Source organism: Salvelinus namaycush, chromosome 8 (assembly GCF_016432855.1).
Source record: "Salvelinus namaycush isolate Seneca chromosome 8, SaNama_1.0, whole genome shotgun sequence".
Lineage (NCBI taxonomy): Eukaryota > Metazoa > Chordata > Actinopteri > Salmoniformes > Salmonidae > Salvelinus > Salvelinus namaycush.
Genome location: NC_052314.1, coordinates 13,641,772 through 13,662,254, shown reverse-complemented (window position 1 = coordinate 13,662,254; position 20,483 = coordinate 13,641,772). Strand labels below are relative to the sequence as shown.

General features: G+C 44.5%; 1 protein-coding gene across 1 annotated transcript in view; it reads left to right on the top strand.

Moving 5' to 3' along the window:
- The first annotated feature begins 402 nt into the window (after positions 1-402).
- LOC120052413 (potassium voltage-gated channel subfamily KQT member 1-like) overlaps positions 403-20,483 on the top strand; it is a 99,924-nt gene continuing 79,843 nt past the window's right edge. Inside the window, exons 1-4 of the mRNA XM_038999300.1 lie at positions 403-474; positions 1,602-1,696; positions 5,568-5,608; positions 10,158-10,219. Coding sequence (XP_038855228.1) covers positions 442-474; positions 1,602-1,696; positions 5,568-5,608; positions 10,158-10,219 — 231 coding nt within the window. The 5' untranslated portion in view covers positions 403-441. The remainder of the gene's footprint in view (positions 475-1,601; positions 1,697-5,567; positions 5,609-10,157; positions 10,220-20,483) is intronic.

Sequence of the window (20,483 nt, the reverse complement as noted above, 5' to 3'; positions counted from 1 at the left end):
TAAAGAATCAAAGTCTGCAAATGTTGAATTACCCACAATCCTCTAAAAACAGAGCCAGGTGGCAAGTTGTTGCAAGAACTTAAAATATTATAAAAATTTTGTAAATTAAATAAAACATTCCTCTCTGATTATCCTCATAAAATATACATTTTAAGCAACATATTGAGATGGATTTATTCCTAACTTTTTTGGTAAAATTGAATTAACAATTCATCATCACGACTTGCATTTTATTAAGTATATGTTTATGAATTTTTTGTCAATTTGAATTCTCCCCACAATCTACAGTGTATGCACAGGATACAGCATCTTGAACAAGGTACAATAAAATGCTTACTTGCTAGCTCTCTTCTCTGCAGTGCAACCAATTGAACTTTGTTTGTCTGTCTGTCTCTCAGGTTGTCTCACGCCCAAAAATCTGCAATCAAAGTACTCCGGAGAATGAAGTACTTTGTGGCCAGACAGAAATTTCAGGTAAAAGACAGGGTGGAGGAGGGGAGTGGGGGAGGAGGAGGAGAGTGGAGGGGGACTGGGGGGAAGGGAGTAGGAGTAGAGTGTTGGGGGTGGAAGAGGGGACTGGGGGAGGAGGGGAGTAGGAGGAGAGTGGGGGGGGGGGGGAGAGGAGACTGGGGGGAAGGGAGTAGGAGGAGAGTGGGGGGTGGAAGAGGGGACTGGGGGAGGAGGGGAGTAGGAGGAGAGTGGGGGAGAAGGGGTGGAGGAAGGGAGTGGAAGGAGGGAGAATAAAGAGAATAGGCTCTGGAGAGTGTTGTGGTTACTCAGGAAGGGGAGTGGTAGCCCAAGGGCATGTTGTGCAGCTGCAGAAATGGTGTGTGTGTGTGTGTGTGTGTGTGTGTGTGTGTGTGTGTGTGTGTGTGTGTGTGTGTGTGTGTGTGTGTGTGTGTGTGTGTGTGTGTGTGTGTGTGTGTGTGTGTGTGTGTGTGTGTGTGCGCGTGCGCGTGCGTGCATGCGTATGTGTTTTGTGTATGCGTGCGTGCGTGCATGCGCATGTACGCAATGTGTGTGTGCGTTAACAATGTACGTGTGTATGTTTGAGACTGCAACTTGCACCTGCACATCTGTGTCTGGCCTGTCGTCAGTTCAGCCTCAGTATCATGGGAACCCTGTTCATCTCAGGCTCTGTGGCTAGAGTCTCTCACTGCACAGCTGCAGAAGACTAAGCACCTACCACAGAATGGCCTCGCATGGCCTTTAGTCATCAACAACTCTATTTATGATCTGACTGTGGTTGTCGTCTCCAACAGTTTCCAACAAACCCAGGCCATTGCTTCAGTCTTCACGTTCAACCATCTTCTCATTACTTAATTATTCGTAGGTGATTAGCTTCTCTGTAAAAAATAAACTAGGGCCATCACAGGGCCTATCATGTTTAATGGGTCGATGCAGACTTAGTCAGAAGATAGCATCATCCTCACGCAAAACAACAAGTGAAAGCCCACTGAACGAGCACTCTTCCCTTGGCTTCCTCATCGTCAATAACAAAGCACCGTGTTGGCCTAGGGATTTCCCTATGGATTTCCATGGGTGACAATGTGCTGTGTGTGTTGTGTGTGTTACTACAATACAATATTCATACTCCACAGCAAGCGAGGAAACCGTATGACGTGAGGGACGTGATGGAGCAGTACAACCAGGGACACCTCACCATGATGGTCCGCATTAAGGAGCTACAGAGGAGGTGGGCCACTGACTCACTCTCTTCTTTTTATTTACTCTCTCTCTCTCTCTCTCTCTCTCTCTCTCTCTCTCTCTCTCTCTCTCTCTCTCTCTCTCTCTCTCTCTCTCTCTCTCTGTCTCTTGCAGTCACTCGCTCTCTCTCTGTAATGATGTACGCTGAGAGTCGGGAAGCAAGTTCAGGGAGTGAATACAGTTAATAGATAAATGAACAAAACAAGAAACACAAACAGCGCACCGACATGAAACAGCAACATCGTTACAGAATGACGACTCAACAAAGGGAAGCATCAAGGAGTGTTTTTTTTGTGTTGGGGGTGATGTCGGGTCCGGGTGTTGGAGCCGGAGCTACCTGGCAAGCCTCAGCTGGCTCATCAGGCTCTCACGCCTCAGCTGGTTCAGTTCATCAGGTTTCTGCGACCGGTCCGCTCTGGATCCCCGAGGTGGTTGGCATCCTGTGGCTGGAGCCGAACGCGCTAGGGAGGGGGTACTGTCACGTATGCTCTCTCTCCGACGCTCTAGGTCGCCATGCTCCCGCGCCTCAGCCAGATCGATAGGTTCCCGCGCCTTAGCAGAGGTAACCTGTCCGCTCCTGATCCCCGGGATCATCATCTTGTTCGGCGTCCTGCGGCAGGAGCCGCGCGTCGGGGAAGGGGGACTGTCACGTGTGCTCACCCTCTCCCCTCTACGTCATCAGTCTGCTCGTTAGGGCGCACACCTGTCACTAGAGTTACGCGCATAATGACACTCACCTGGACTCCATCACCTCCTTGATTACCTGCCCTTTATATGTCACTCCCTTTGGTTTCTTCCCCAGTCGTCATTGTTGCTGTTTCATGTCGGTGCGTTGTTTGTGTTTCTTGTTTTGTTCATTTATTTATTAAAGGTACTCACTCCCTGAAAAAAATGAAGAAGTAAAATAAACATTACACTCTCAATTTGGTATTGTCACATGCACAAGTACGGTGAAATGCTTAACTTGCCAGCGTTTTTACAAGTTTTTTTATCTGTACTGTCTTTCACTTCTTTTCTTTGTTGTGAATAAATAAAACCTAAAACCCAACAGTGTAGTAATCAATATCAAAATAGTATAACTAATACAAAATATATAGATATAATAAAGAAAACACAATAAATACAGGGTCAGTGCCAATACCCCAATGTACAATGTGCAGGGGTACTGGAGTAGTTTGAGGTAGATATGTACAGTACATGTAGGAGGGGGATTAGAAGAAAGTGACTGGTTGCAGGAGAAATAATAATAACAGTAAACAAAGTGTCAGTGTAGGCGTGATAAGCAGGAATATATACATACTTCTTGTTATAGAGTGGATACTGTGCCTTCAGAAAGTATTCACACCCCTTGACTTTTTTCCACATGTATTCAATATGGATTCAATTGAGATTTTGTGTTACTGACCTACACACAATAACCCATAATGTCAAAGCGGAATTATGTTTTTAGAAATGTTTACAAATAAATAAAAAATGAATATCTGAACTTTTGTCAATAATTATTCAACCCTTTTGTTATGGCAAGCCTACATAAATTCAGGAGTAGAGATTTGCTTAACAAGTCACATAAGTTGCATGGACTCACTCTGTGTGCAATAATAGCATTTACAATGATTTTTGAATGACTACCTCATCTACGTACCCCACATATACAATTATCTGTAAGGTCCCTCAGTTGAGCAGTGAATTTCAAACACAGATTCAACCACAAAGACCAGGGAGATTTTCCAGTGCCATATAAAGGCACCTATTGGTAGATGGGTAAAAAGAAATACATTGAATATCCCTTTGAGCATGGTGAAGTTATTAGTTACACTTTGGATGGTGTATCAATACACCCAGTCACTACAAAGATACAGGCATCCTTCCTAACTCAGTTGCCAGAGAGGAAGGAAACCGCTCAGGGATTTCACCATTAGGCCAATGGCGACTTTAAAACAGTTGAAGAGTTGAATGGCTGTGATAGGAGAAAACTGAGAGACATACCCAAATGTGATTCTAACTTGTATGTAAATAATCATACAGTTGAAGTCGGAAGTTTACATACACCTTAGCCAAATACATTTAAACTCGGTTTTTCACAATTCCTGACATTTAATCCTAGTAAAAAATCCCTGTCTTAGGTCAGTTAGTATCACCACTTTATTTTAAGAATGTGAAATGTCAGAATAATAGTAGAGAGAATGATTTATTTCAGCTTTTATTTCTTTCATCACATTCCCAGTGGGTCAGAAGTTTACATACACTCAATTAGTATTTGGTAGCATTGCCTTTAAATTGTTTAACTTGGGTCAAACGTTTCGGGTAGCCTTCCACAAGCTTCCCACAATAAGTTGGGTGAATTTCTCTTGAAAGAGTTGGTGTAACTGAGTCAGGTTTGTAGGCCTCCTTGCTTGCACAGGCTTTTTCAATTCTGCCCACACATTTTCTATAGGATTGAGGTCAGGGCTTTGTGATGGCCACTACAATACCTTGACTTTGTTGTAGGTCATTATCCATTTGGAAGACCCATTTGTGACCAAGCTTTAACTTCCTGACTGATGTCTTGAGCTGTTGCTTCAATATATCCACATCATTTTCCTTTCTCATGAAGCTATCTATTTTGTGAAGTGCACCAGTCCGTCCTGCAGCAAAGCACCCCCACAACATGATGCTGCCAACCCCATGCACGGTGGGATGGTGTTCTTAAGCTTGCAAGCCTCCCCCTTTTTCCTCCAAACATAGCAATGGTCATTATGGCCAAACAGTTCTATTTTTGTTTAATCAGACCAGAGGACAAGTCTCCAAAAATGACGATCTTTGTCCCCATGTGCAGTTGCAAACCGTAGTCTGGCTTTTTTATGGCGGTTTTGGAGCAGTGGCTTCTTCCTTGCTGAGGACTCGTTTTACTGTGGATATAGATACTTTTGTACCTGTTTCCTCCAGCATCTTCACAATGTCCTTTGCTGCTGTTCTGGGATTGATTTGCACTTTTCGCACCAAAGTATGTTTATCTCTAGGAGAACGCGTCTCATTCCTGAGCGGTATGATGGCTGCGTGGTCCCATGGTGTTTATGCTATTGTTTGTACAGATGAACGTGGTACCTTCAGGCGTTTGGAAATTGCTTCCAAGGATGAACCAGACTTGTGGAGGTCTACATTTTTTTTCTGAGGTCTTGGCTGATTTCCTTTGATTTTCCCAGGATGTCAAGCAAAGAGGCACTGAGTTTGAAGGTAGGCCTTGAAATAATTCCACAGGTACACCTCCAATGGACTCAAATTATGTCAATTTGCCTAACAGAAGCTTCTAAAGCCATGACATCATTTTCTGGAATTTTCCACGCTGTTTAAAGGCACAGTCAACTTAGTGTATGTAAACTTCTGACCCACTGGAATTGTGATACAGTGAATTATAACTGAAATAATCTGTCTGTAAACAATTGTTGGAAAAATTACTTGTGTCATGCACAAAGTAGATGTCCTAACCGACTTGCCAAAACTATAGTTTGTTAACAAGACATTTGTGGAGTGGTTGAAAAACGAGTTTTAATGACTCCAACTTTAGTGTATGTAAACTTCCGACTTCAACTGTGTGTCTCTCTCTCTCTCTCTCTCTCTCTCTCTCTCTCTCTCTCTCTCTCTCTCTCTCTCTCTCTCTCTCTCTCTCTCTCTCTATCTCTATCTTTCCGTCTTCCTCTCTCTCTTTCCGTCTTCCTCTTTCTTTCTCTGTGTCCGTCTCTCTCTTTCTTTCACTCTCTTGCTTTATCTATATTTCTTTCCTTCCACTTTTCTGTCACAGACATGAAACACTAACCAATGCTGCAAAGCTTTGTCCAAAGTTTTCCCTAACGTGTCTGTCTTGTGCTCCTTCTTGTCCCCAGACTGGACCATACGTTGGGGAAAGCAGGAATGTTTCTGGCAGGTAAAACCCACTTGAGGATACTCATGAACTCTTGTCACTCCTCACTGTGCCCCCTAATGTTATATATATCTCACAAACAGAGACAACCAGGCACCATGATAAGGCTGAATAGACTAGACTAAATATTCTGCCAAGAGATCCCCAGTGTGTTTAGTGTGTACACGTAGTGTGTATAGAGTATATACATAGTTTGTGAGTGTGTATGTTTGGATATGTGTGTTTGGGTACACACACACACACTAGTATTTGTATGCACAACGCTGCCAACCCGTCTCCCCCTCTCCTCCTCTGCCTCCTCCTCATCTTTTCTCCTCCTCTGCGTACCACCCTCCCTCCTCCTCTCCTTCTTTCTCCCCCTCTTCCTCCTTCTCTGCTTCTTCTCCTCCTCCTCCCCCTGCTCTGTGTACCACCATCTTCCTCCTCTTCTCCATCTCTCTCTTCCACCTCCTCCTCCTCTTCCTTCTCCTCCTCCTCCCTCCCCCTCCAACTCCTCCTGGATGTTAAAATGTCTTGGCTGACCCAGGAAGCTAACGGGGGAGCTAACATGGTTAAACACTTTCTTGATTGGCCCTGGTATTGGATTAGGAATCCAGCTGAGAAGCTTAGCGCACTTCCACGTGTTCTCCACACACACACACACACACACACACACACACACACACACACACACACACACACACACACACACACACACACACTACACGACACACTCCACGTCCATTACAACCAAACCAGCCATACAGTATAAAACTAGCGCAGTCAGCCTGCCAAACACACAGCCCACTTCCCCCAAGTCCAAAGCCTTAGACTGAGTCTGCCCTGGCCCTAGGATGGAGCCCCATTACACTGATCTACTGCTGTTATGTTTATAGGAACTCACTGCATGACTAAGACCTATTTGCGTTAGGGGCCCCTTAGTAAGGAAGTGGGGGGATGGGTTGTGTGTGTGTGTGTGTGTGTGTGTGTGTGTGTGTGTGTGTGTGTGTGTGTGTGTGACGGGGGTGGTAGTGTACTCTGTGTTTCTTTACATGGGGTGTAATGATGAACCTGCAGTCCCCACGGTTATATCCGCGGGGCGGACGGGTTTAGGGTCATTACATATTGTGTGGCTGAAGGGTGGGTAGATGGGTTTAGGGTCATTACATATTGTGTGGCTGAAGGGTGGGTAGATGGGGTTAGGGTCATTACATATTGTGTGGCTGAAGGGTGGGTAGATGGGTTTAGGGTCATTACATATTGTGTGGCTGAAGGGTGGGTAGACGGGTTTAGGGTCATTACATATTGTGGGGCTGAAGGGTGGGTAGATGGGGTTAGGGTCATTACATATTGTGTGGCTGAAGGGTGGGTAGACGGGTTTAGGGTCATTACATATTGTGTGGCTGAAGGGTGGGTAGACGGGTTTAGGGTCATTACATATTGTGTGGCTGAAGGGTGGGTAGACGGGTTTAGGGTCATTACATATTGTGTGGCTGAAGGGTGGGTAGATGGGTTTAGGGTCATTACATATTGTGTGGCTGAGGTGTGGGTAGATGGGTTTAGGGTCATTACATATTGTGTGGCTGAAGGGTGGGTAGATGGGGTTAGGGTCATTACATATTGTGTGGCTGAAGGGTGGGTAGATGGGTTTAGGGTCATTACATATTGTGTGGCTGAAGGGTGGGTAGACGGGTTTAGGGTCATTACATATTGTGGGGCTGAAGGGTGGGTAGATGGGGTTAGGGTCATTACATATTGTGTGGCTGAAGGGTGGGTAGACGGGTTTAGGGTCATTACATATTGTGTGGCTGAAGGGTGGGTAGACGGGTTTAGGGTCATTACATATTGTGTGGCTGAAGGGTGGGTAGACGGGTTTAGGGTCATTACATATTGTGTGGCTGAAGGGTGGGTAGATGGGTTTAGGGTCATTACATATTGTGTGGCTGAGGTGTGGGTAGATGGGTTTAGGGTCATTACATATTGTGTGGCTGAAGCGTGGGTAGATGGGGTTAGGGTCATTACATATTGTGTGGCTGAAGGGTGGGTAGATGGGTTTAGGGTCATTACATATTGTGTGGCTGAAGGGTGGGTAGACGGGTTTAGGGTCATTACATATTGTGGGGCTGAAGGGTGGGTAGATGGGGTTAGGGTCATTACATATTGTGTGGCTGAAGGGTGGGTAGACGGGTTTAGGGTCATTACATATTGTGTGGCTGAAGGGTGGGTAGACGGGTTTAGGGTCATTACATATTGTGTGGCTGAAGGGTGGGTAGACGGGTTTAGGGTCATTACATATTGTGTGGCTGAAGGGTGGGTAGATGGGTTTAGGGTCATTACATATTGTGTGGCTGAGGTGTGGGTAGATGGGTTTAGGGTCATTACATATTGTGTGGCTGAAGGGTGGGTAGATGGGTTTAGGGTCATTACATATTGTGTGGCTGAAGGGTGGGTAGATGGGTTTAGGGTCATTACATATTGTGTGGCTGAAGGGTGGGTAGATGGGGTTAGGGTCATTACATATTGTGTGGCTGAAGGGTGGGTAGATGGGTTTAGGGTCATTGTGGCTGAAGGGTGGGTGGATAGTCACGGCCGTCGTCTAGGTGGAAATGACCGGACCAAGGTGCAGCGTGGTTAGCGTACATTTTATTTTTATTTTTAAATGTCGCCAACAAAACAATAAACAACAAAACGACCGTGAAGCTTACTAGGGCAAAAGTGCCACTAACAAAGTAAACTACCCACAAACACCAAAGGAAAAAAGGCTGCCTAAGTATGATTCCCAGTCAGAGACAACGATAGACAGCTGTCCCTGATTGAGAACCATACCCGGCCAAAACATAGAAATACAAAACATAGAAATAAAGAAACTAGAATGCCCACCCTAGACATGGATGGGTTTAGGGTCATTAAATATTGTGTGGCTGAAGGGTATGTGGATGGTGGGCGGATTGAATAAAGATTTATAAAATGCCTTGCAAAATCCATGAATGGAAAGTTCTTGTGCAATTGATATAAGCTACATTGATGTTTTTCTTTCATTATTTTAGTCTGTCTGGTATTAGTGCACCAGCCTAAACTTTAGGACTTAACTGTACACACGCCAAATAGCCTACACAGCCAATCACCAAGTAATGCTTTTGGAAACTGGCAGAAAAAGTTCATGTCAATCCACGGGGGCAAAAAGGGAATTCTATAAGTTTAATTCAATGAGATAAAAGCTGTGAAAGGAGAGTTGAAAATAAAGAGAAGGGAGGGCCAGAAAAAGTCATGTTTGGGAAAGATTTGGTAAAGTGGTAAAAGAGGATGAGAAGAGTGCGGGCTATGCTCTGTGCGGTGATTGTGAGGCACTATAAAAATTTGACAGTCACAAGACGGGACTTTAAATAGGTCTATGGCATGTCAAGTGAACTGTAGCCTGTTTAGATGGGTTAAATGGAAACTGAAATCTGGACAATGACTGTAGGTCTATAACCTCTCACATAACCTCTCACAACTCCTGCAGAATTAAGCATTTCTTGCAGTAAAATGATATACCATATGTAGGCAACATTTGGACTTGGGAACAGGAGTGGAGAAATGTGATTTATTTATTTCTGCATCTTGAATGAATGCAATGCTCAGTAAGATAGAATCTGTACAGGTGATGTCTTCATCATACAAGCATCATAAAAGCTGATAGTATTTCAACCACATAAAATGAACCTGAACTGAAATCATATCAGAAACTTTTTGGGGTTGGGTCATTTTCACAGCTTTCTTTTTCCTTATAACCCGTCAAACTGATGTCATTTGTACATTTTGCACAGAAAATCTTTCCTGTTTTTTTTGTTGTTGTTGCGTTATTGTATTTTCTCCCCAGTCCCTAAATGAGAGATGACAGAGAGATGACAGAGACAAATATACAGATGTAACTAGATTGAAGCATTCATTTTATCGATCTATGACATTATTCTGTTGAGGGTTTATTTAGTATTCTAGGGCAACATAATGACAGAAGAGAAGCTGCATGCATCTAATTATAGACAAGTTGACTAACAAATAGCCTACCAAAATGTCAAAAATTATAAGCAGAAACATATCTAAATCAGGCCCCCAAAAATCCTGCACCCGTTGTCAAAAAATTGTTCTTCCATCTTTGACTGTAGTCCATAGTGCATTTTCTATATTTGCAGGTTAGGGTTGGGTACGGGCCTCAGACTAATAGGGTGTAATTTAAGATGATTCAATTAGTCAAATGAATGAGTACCCGGGGCTGTTGGGTACAATAGGCTATTGGTCTTGTCTCATGGCAGTTAGATGTAAATTGGCTTGTAGTAGAGAAACAATGGTTGAACGGACCCACTTTAGTCTCCACTCCTGCTATCTAACTTCCCCTAGGCCTTGTGACATCTGATACCAGCAATGACCTCAGAGAATTAAGTTACAGCAAGTCTCACTATTGACCCTATAGGAATAGATCAGGATCTTTTGCATGCCTTGTGTTGCCCCCACCAATGATGATTGAGATTGTACCACACACCACAATAGTGAGGCCAGTGTTTGAATGAAGGGAAATGTGTGTGTTGTTTTTCAGAGAAAGGTGTAGATAAAGAATACTACACTGTGGGAGCCAGACTGGTCCGCCTGGAGGACAAGGTAAAAACAGGTTTATCCTTCCCTGTTCTTTGTATGTGTGTGTGTGTGGATTTGCGATCTTTGTATGTGTGTGTATGTGCATGTGTGTCATTAGATAACTTTGTGCGTGAGTGGTTGTGTGTTTGCGTGCATAATGGATTCCCACATAAATAAATACTATAGTATTTTCTAACTGTTTTTGCGGACTAAACTGTATAATTCAATGTAGTGGTTTTACGGACTTAAGTCCCTTTACTGTAGTATACTGTAGTATTTGCAGTTAACTATAGTAAACTCAGAAAAAAAAGAAACTTCCCTTTTTCATGACCCTGTCTTTCAAAGATAATTCGTAAAAATCCGAATTACTTCACAGATCTTCATTGTAAAGGGTTTAAACACTGTTTCCCATTCTTGTTCAATGAACCATAAACAATTAATGAACATGCACCTGTGGAACGGTCGTTAAGACACTAACAGCTTACAGATGGTAGGCAATTAAGGTCACAGTTATGAAAACTTAGGACACTAAAGAGGCCTTTCTACTCACTCTGAAAAACACCAAAAGAAAGATGCCCAGGGTCCCTGCTCACCTGCATGAACGTGCCTTAGACATGCTGCAAGGAGGCATGAGGACTGCAGATGTGGCCAGAGCAATACATTGCAATATCCGTACTATGAGACGCCTAAGACAGCGCTACAGGGAGACAGGATGGACAGCTGATCGTCCTCTCAGTGGCAGACCACGTGTAACAACACCTGCACAGGATCGGTACATCCACACATCACACCTGCAGAACAGGTACAGGATGGCAACAACAACTGCCCGAGTTACACCAGGAACTCACAATCCCTCCATCAGTGCTCAGACTATCCACAATAGGCTGAGAGAGGCTGGACTGAGGGCTTGTAGGCCTGTTGTAAGGCAGGTCCTCACCAGACATCACCGGCAACAACGTAGCCTATGGGCACAAACCCACCGTCGCTGGACCAGACAGGACTGGCAAAAAGTGCTCTTCACTGACGAGTCGTGGTTTTGTCTCACCAGGGGTGATGGTCGGATTTGCGTTTATCGTCGAAGGAATGAGCGTTACACCAAGGCCTGTACTCTTGAGCCGGATCGATTTGGAAGTGGAGGGTCTGGGGCGGTGTGTCACAGCATCATTGGACTGAGCTTGTTGTCATTGCAGGCAATCGCAACGCTGTGCGTTACAGGGAAGACATCCTCCTCCCTCATGTGGTACACTTCCTGCAGGCTCATCCTGACATGACCCTCCAGCATGACAATGCCACCAGCCATACTGCTTGTTCTGTGCGTGATTCCCTGCAAGACAGGAATGTCAGTGTTCTGCCATGGCCAGCGAAGAGCCCGGATCTCAATCCCATTGGGCACGTCTGGAACCTGTTGGATCGGAGGGTGAGGGCTAGGGCCATTCCCCCCAGAAATGTCCAGGAACTTGCAGGTGCCTTGGTGAAAGAGTGGGGTACCATCTCACAGCAAGAACTGGCAAATCTGGTGCAGTCCATGAGGAGGAGATGCACTGCAGTACTTAATGCAGCTGGTGGCCACACCAGATACTGACTGTTACTTTTGATTTTGATCCCCCCTTTGTTCAGGGACACATTATTCCATTTCTGTTAGTCACATGTCTGTGGAACTTGTTCAGTTTATGTCTCAGTTGTTGAATCTTGTTATGTTCATACAAATATTTACACATGTTGTAACGAATCTCTAGCTCTTCCTCCTCGGACGAGGAGAGGAGAGAGGGATCGGAAGACCAATGTGCAGCGAGGTATGATGACATAATGATTTATTAACTGAAGTCAAAGACGAACACGAAAAACACTTGGAAAATTACAAAACAACAAACGAACGTAGACTGACCTAAAACATGTGAACTTACATATAACGAAGAACGCACGAACAGGTACACGACTACAAACAAACGATACAGTCCCGTGTGGTAACATATACGGACACAGGAGACAACCACCCACAACAAACAATGTGAAACAACCTCCCTATATATGGTTCTCAATCAGAGGAAAACGTAAAACACCTGCCTCTGATTGAGAGCCATACAAGGTCAATTAAACCTGACACTTAACATAGAACAAACACAGACTGCCCACCCAGCTCACGTCCTGACCCACTAAACACAACTATACAAAAGGAAAACAAGGTCAGGAACGTGACACATGTTAAGGTTGCTGAAAATAAACGCAGTTGACAGTGAGAGGACGTTTCTTTTTCTGCTGAGTTTATAAATAATGTAGTCAAAGAAAACTATAGTATATACTATAGAAATTAATGTAGTGTTTTCCAGATTGTAGTATACTGTAGTATTTACTGTAGGGTTTTTGTGGACTGTAGTATACTGTGGTGTATTTGTGGACAGTAGTATACTGTAGTATTTACTGTAGAGTTTTTGCAGACATTAATGTAGTGTTTACTATATTGTTTTATTATCTTTGACATAGAAGTGGAGGATTTCTCCTTCAGGAAACCTACTGGAGAAATACTTAAAGAGCAAATTTTCCAAAGCCTGTTGGTAGGTTTGGGGTCTGAGCAGATAGTTCAGCACTTCTGCTTTTTATCTATAATCTGTAGAGAACAATATATTCTATACTTGGCTTGTAGGCTTCTCACTTATGGGTAGACAAATTGTGATTGTGATATTGTGATATGGGAAGGGGAATGGGCAGAATGGGCCAATTGTCATACTTTAGTAAAGATAAAAGTCACCCAGTAAAATACTACTTGAGTAAAAGTCTAAAAGTATTTGGTCTTAAATACACTTAAGTATCAAAAGTAAAAGTATAAATAATTTAAAATGTCTTATATTAAGCAAACCAGACAGCACCATTTTCTTGTTTTTTATTTACAGATAGCCAGAGGCTCACTCCAAAACTTAGACATAATTTACAAACTAAGAATTTGTGTTTAGTGAGTCCGTCAGATCAGAAGCATGTAAGGATGATTAGGGATGTTCTCTTGATAAGTGTGTAAATTGGAAAATGTTCATGTCCTGCTAAGCATTCAAAATGTAACGAGTACTTTTGGGGTTCAGGGAAAATTTATGGAGGAAAAGGTACATTATTTTCTTTAAGAATGTAGTGAAGTAAAATTAAAAGTAAAAAAAAATATAGATAGTAAAGTAAAGTACATATACCCCAAAAAACGCAGTTCCTACTGCAGTATTCTATTGTAAACTGTAGTATTTTTTCATGTGGGTTTTCTTCAACAGAGTATGTTATGGCTGGTTACGGTCCATCGAGACGTTAAACACTCCTGATGGTATCCTAATCTCTTAGTTGTAATCTGCTGCTTGCCAGTGTGTACGTGACACGCAAGGTGTTTCATATTTGTCTGTTGATTAACGTTTCGTCAGTGTTTCCATGCCAACGACCCTATACCCTCTGTCCTCTACAACAACAAGTTGACTTGTGACAACAGTGGGTTGTGACTTGTGTTTATGATTCCAAAGGAGAACATGGAAGTTTTAAAAAGGCATTTCTAATACCAGCTAGAAGGGAGAGAGCACACATGCACGTACGCACGCTCGCTCGCACGCACGCACGCACACACACACACACACACACACACACACACACACACACACACACACACACACACACACACACACACACACACACACACACACACACACACACACACACACACACACACACACACAGCCCTCTGGATCTCAGTGGATCATAGCCAATAGGCAGCAGCTGTGTTATGGAGGCCTGTGCTGTAACCAGGCGTGTCCCACTAGGCAGAGACCAGGCAGGGCAGTGCCACCACGTGATGCCTGCCTAATGCCCAGTCATTGCCCACCAGGGACCATGTTGTGCCAGCGTTAGTTGGTCTGACTGGAGCCTGTGGGCCGGATGCGGTGCCACTGCCGTCCTGTGACTGTCAGCATGTGTGAAGCCTTTCACTCGCGTCGGAAATAATCCGATTCTGGTGTTTTTCCGCTCAGGGAAGTCTCACAGGATGACAATATGGCTGGAATGGGAGCCATTAAGCTGCCTGTCATTCAAAGGTCTCTGGTTCTCTTTAAGCTGAGAGAGAAAGGGAGCGAAAGTGTATGTGTGTGTGTTTGTGTGTGTGCAGTTCAATACTTTTCTCCATTCTACCATGGTTTTTGCTATAGGCATTGACTTTGGCTCATGGCTTCATGTCTACTATAATGCATGAGTGAAAGGACACAGCTCTCCAAGACCTCTGGTATTGACAAGAGTGAAATGATCCTGAACTAAAGACTAACCCTACAGGAGGGTAAAGGAGAGACTCACTCCACCACAGATTGAGTTCTGGCCCATTTGCTGTCTGTGCATGTTGTGATCACAATCTCCTGATTGGTAACATAAACCCACATTTATAAAACACACTCGCTGTCCCTCTTACATCCTGTGTCACACAGCAAAGCAATCTGACAGAAACGTAAAGTGAAACCGAAGGTTCCTAATTAGCAGACTGATTCAGGTGAAACAGCTGTTCAGAGCAGCAGGCAGCAGCAGCCTATTGTGAGGAACCCAAAGCCCCCAAATCAAATGTGTCTCCAATCACTGCATGCTCCCCGAGTACAATATGAAAAGTGTTTTGCATGACTCCTAGTAGAGTTGCCATGGTGACCAATTCCACACAGCAGAACTGAAAAATAGCAGTAAAAGCATGATACCCAGAGCACCAACTTGCTTGACTGTTTTCTGTGTGTATGTCCTCTCATATTATAGTTGTAGTCATGTGAAACATTTGTTTTGACGGGTTTGTGCAGTGCCCCCGGCAGGCAGGTGGATGAACCCAATGGCCCACCCTCTGTCTGTCCGTGCCTTGGCACATTCCTCCTCTCTCCACTCTGCTGCTCCAGAGGCAGCCTGGCTAGGTCCATCTCATTGTTTCCTTCTCTACTCTCCCTCCACCCGCCTCAGCCCTCGCCCTCTGTTCTCAGCCCTCAGCCTCAGCCCTAGCCCTCAGTCCTCAGCCTCAGTCCTCAGCCCTCAGCCCTAGTCCTACTTTTACTTCACTAGATTCATAAAGAAAATAATGTACTTTTTACTCCGTACATTTTCTTTGTTACCTAAAGGACTCGTTTCATGTTGAATGCTTAGCAGGATGGGAAAATGGTCCAATTCACGCACCTATCAACAGAACACCCCTGGTCATCCCTACTGCCTCTGGAGGACTCACTAAACACAAATGCTTGGTTTGTAAATGATGTGTGAGTGTTGGAGTGTGCACCTTGCTCTCCCTAAAAAAATACAAATAAAACATGTGCTGTCTGGTTTGCCTAATATAAGGAATTTGAAATGATTTATACTTTTGCTTTTGATACCTAAGTGTATTTTAGCAATTTCATTTACTTTTGATGCTTAAGTATATTTAAAACCAAATACTTTCAGACTTTTGCTCAAGTAATATTTTACTAGGTGACTTTTACTTTTACTTGATTAATTTTCTATTAAGGTATCTTTAGTTTTAAGTATGACAATTGGGTACTTTTTCTTCTCCCACTGACAATAATGTGATTGATTGCAAGTAGTGTTTAATTACACTCAGAATAACAGGATATCATTTTGATGATTGAAAAGATATTGACCTCATCAAGTTTTAAAATCATCTCATCATGGACCAAAGAAAGCTTAGCTTTCCTTGAAAGAACCTCAAAGTTGCATAATGTCTGCGTCACTTCTAATAGAAAACCTAAACACACAGACATAACCCACCAAGGTGTTATGGTAGAATCAGCCATGAATAGGGTCTTTCCCAACAGCCCAGAGGAATTATTAATCAAGTGTATACATCAGTGTGTGTGTTCATCAGTGTGTGTTGTGTGTGCCTGTCAGTGTGTGTTCATCAGTGTGTGTTGTGTGTGCCTGTCAGTGTGTATGTAACACCCCTCCCCTGGCTTTCTCTTCGTCCATTCTTGGTCTGCCTCCAACCACCACTACAGATCTTCATTTGATCTTCATTTGATCACCCTGTTGCAGGAAATGTCAAACTTGTAGTGTGTTTGAGGTTTCAGACTTGATTTTCCCTTACAAAAAATGTATCAACCCCTACAAAAAGTTATATTAATTATAATCCACATAATAATTTACATTTCCTGTTGCTGCAGGATTATTTTCCTGCTGTAGAAAACTGGCTCAAATTAAGATCCTACATCTTTTTGAGTTGTGATGCGTAGCGCCAGCCAGCCACTATTTGGCTCTCCCCTCTTTCTCAACACTAAACATCAACAAACAATGACTGAGAGCTATACTGCTCTGCTCTCTGACTGGCTGTATGTAGATGTGTCTCTACTGCTCTGCTCTCTGACTGGCTGTATGTAGATGTGTCTCTACTGCTCTGCTCTCTGACTGGCTGCATGTAGATGTGTCTCTACTGCTCTGCTCTCTGACTGGCTGTGTGTAGATGTGTCTCTACTGCTCTGCTCTCTGACTGGCTGTATGTAGATGTGTCTCTACTGCTCTGCTCTCTGACTTGCTGTATGTAGATGTGTCTCTACTGCTCTGCTCTCTGACTGGCTGTATGTAGATGTGTCTCTACTGCTCTGCTCTCTGACTGGCTGTGTGTAGATGTGTCTCTACTGCTCTGCTCTCTGACTGGCTGCGTGTAGATGTGTCTCTACTGCTCTGCTCTCTGACTGGCTGTGTGTAGATGTGTCTCTACTGCTCTGCTCTCTGACTGGCTGTATGTAGATGTGTCTCTACTGCTCTGCTCTCTGACTGGCTGTATGTAGATGTGTCTCTACTGCTCTGCTCTCTGACTGGCTGTATGTAGATGTCTCTCTACTGCTCTGCTCTCTGACTGGCTGTATGTAGATGTGTCTCTACTGCTCTGCTCTCTGACTGGCTGCATGTAGATGTGTCTCTACTGCTCTGCTCTCTGACTGGCTGCATGTAGATGTGTCTCTACTGCTCTGCTCTCTGACTGGCTGTGTGTAGATGTGTCTCTACTGCTCTGCTCTCTGACTGGCTGCATGTAGATGCATGTGTGGAGCCTTCAGAGTTTCCTTGTCCCTGTTTTACCAGCACATCAGTCCTGGAAGCATTCAACACACACACACACACACACACACACACACACACACACACACACACACACACACACACACACACACACACACACACACACACACACACACACACACACACACACACACACACACACACACACACACACACACACACACACACACACACACACACATTGGGAGCATTAATCTTAGTGGGGGTGAAAGTTGTGAAGCGTTTGAGTGGCGTGATGGTGAGTTATGCTGTGTTAATGCCTGGGCCCTGTACTCCGACAGACAGTGATTTATGGCACACAGACAAAGACAACACATCCAGCCTAAAGGCTCTCTCTGGCTTTCTCTAACTCCTTTGGAAAGGAAGAGGCAGCACAGCATTGGGTTGAATTCTCCAGACGGAATGGGGATGAAGACAGATTGCAGGACGTGACAGTCTGTTATCTTTCTGTCAGACGGCATCCCTGACAAATACAGAAACAACAAGCTCCATTGAAGACCAACAACTTAGGGGAGCCCTGAGAAACACTGTGGAAGACAGAAGACTTCATGTCACAAACCTCCTGTTTTCACAAGACAACACTCAAAACATGCTCTGGAGACTCTAGCAACAATATTACAGGGATTCTTCCAACCTCATTCCAGTGTTGCTCAAGGTGGGACAGTTCCATGTTAATGTCTTTCTCTTTCTCTTCATTTGTTTAAGTTATTGTCCATCCCCTCATATTTGGTAATTTAGTCCTTTATCACGTTTATCCCATTTCCTACCATAATCAGATATGTTTGGTCAGGGTTAGTCAAAAGCCCTCAGAGGATGTTTTGAAGGTATAGACATCAAAAGTCTGCCCTGTTGAAAGCAGCACCCCTGGTGTAACACGCCCTCCAGACATGTCCATACATGTCTCTGTACCCAACATCATTATTGGCCTTACTCAAAGTATATGGAGCATAAATCAGGATTTGCGGTTGGCTGCTGTGTACACTTTATTAGTGCAAGTATAACAAATATATCCTACATATTAGCAGTAGGCGTATACACAGAGGAATGTTCTCCCCTTGTAATGAGATCTCAATTAGATAAGTATGCTGTAAATTCCATCAAGGCTGAATACAGCCCCTCAACACGCCATGGTCCCTATGCTCTGCTGTTTGTGATTGTGTCCCAAATGGTAGCCTATTCCCTATATATAGTGCACTACATTTGGCCAGGGGCCATAGGGCTCTAGTCAAAAGTAGTGCACTATATGAAATAGGGTGCCATTTGGGACGCATGCTGTGTGTATGAGAAGTCCATCTGTAAGTCATTTAGCCCTCCATCCCATCCCCAAACAGCCAGGGCCTGACGGTACTCTGTTTAGACTGGTCGGCCCAGCACTACAGCCAGAGACAGGGCTGGCCTGGTAAACACACAAGCACACTGCTGTAGTCCATCCGGCCCTGCTAGTCTAACCTCAGGGCACGTCCACAACACGTCCCTTCTCCCTCGTCGGTTGCTCTACCCACCAAACAGGAACAAGCTCATTATCTCAACATCAAGAGATGGAAGGGAAGGGCAGACTGACTACAGACCCATAACTCAACAGAGACAGGTTCTTCAGTCGGTCTGTAGTGGAGTTGTTCTCTCATCACTTTTTGGCCACAGGGCTCGCAGTGGCTTTCAAAGAGTCTAATCCCAGTGCTACAATATGACAAGACAATGTATAGACTGAGAGGAGGGCTAGAGAATACTTCCTAAGTGACTGTGGAACTATAGGTCTGTGTCATCAAAATGGCAATAAGCAGAAAGATGAGGGCTTTATAATGGTATTCTGTTCAGCCATGCTATTCTTTCCTCTTCTCCTTCGTGTTTCAGAATAATCATTTTCCTACTTGTCCCCCTGCTAGATTCACAGAGAGTTCATACGTAATTCTATGATTCTGTGTCCAGACCTTAATTAAGCACTCTTATGTTGAGGAAACCACGTAGCCCATATGAATGGTGAAAGTGCACTTTCCCTGGTTCAGGACCCAACAGACTGTTTAAGTACTAAGAGCTCTTGAGAGTGTGGTATGCCTATGACTTCTCCCCTGGCAGCCGTGTACCACCTCAATGGACAGCGGTCACCATGGTCTTCCCTGGCAGGTTGTGGGAAGAGTTCAGTCCTCTGTCAGAGATCTTCCTCTCTCCCCCTCTCTCTCGCTCTTTCCCCCTTTCCATCGCCCTCCCTCTTTCTGCATCTCCCTCTCTCCCCTCTACCCCCCTCTGCTTCTCCCTCTCGCCCCTCTGCCTCCCTCTGCTTCTTCCGCTCTCCTCTCTACCTCCCTCTGCATCTCCTTCTCTCCCCTCTACCTCCCTCTGTTTCTCCCTCTCTCTCCTCTACCCCCCTCTGCTTCTCCCTGTCTCCCCTCTACCTCCCTCTGCTTCTCCCTATCTCTCCTCTACCTCCCCCTACTTCTCCCTATCTCTCCTCTCCTTCTCCTCTATTGCTCACCCAGGCCACAGGTCCTGGCAACAGACAGTTGCCTGTAGTTACAGCCTGTAGTGTTGTTGATATATGTGTGTTTGGCTGCAGTGCGGCCGGGCCAAGCACCCAGACTGACCAGAGTGGACCAAACAAAGAGAGGAAACTTGGCAAGGAAACCTCCACCGACACGGCAGGCAGGCAAGACACTCGACTGTACTCAGCTGAGCTAGACCTAGGTTTGCGTCCCCAATGGCACCCGATTCCCTACATAGTGCACTACTTTTGATCAAAGCCCTGATCAAAATGAGTGCAATATATATAGGGAATAGGGTGCCATTGGGGACGCAGACCTAGCTAGCGCAGCTGACATGACAAACCCCTCAGAGGCTTCAGGGCATGTCTAGACTAGACTGGGCAGCGTTCAGAAGGAGCCACAGCTCCTTTCTTCTGAATCAAAGGTTATCTAGTTCACTGAATCCTGTTACGCCATGGTTCTTTATGTTCCAAACTCCAATTGTCTGAAGGCTACAGACAGTTCAGATGTGTGGAAATGCTGATTCAGTGAGATCCCACGATGCAGCATTGAGAGGATCAAGATATCTCATATTCTTAGCCGTTTCACATTGACTGCGTGGTGCGCAAACACACACACACACACACACACACTGGTCCTCTGTCTTAGTGTGAGTTAACAATGACACACTCACTCATAGTTTTAACAGACTGGTGTGCTGTGTCTGCCTCACTACTGCAGCCCAGTCCCAGTAAATCACAGCTGGGCAGTGTGCTGTGGATGCTGTCTGA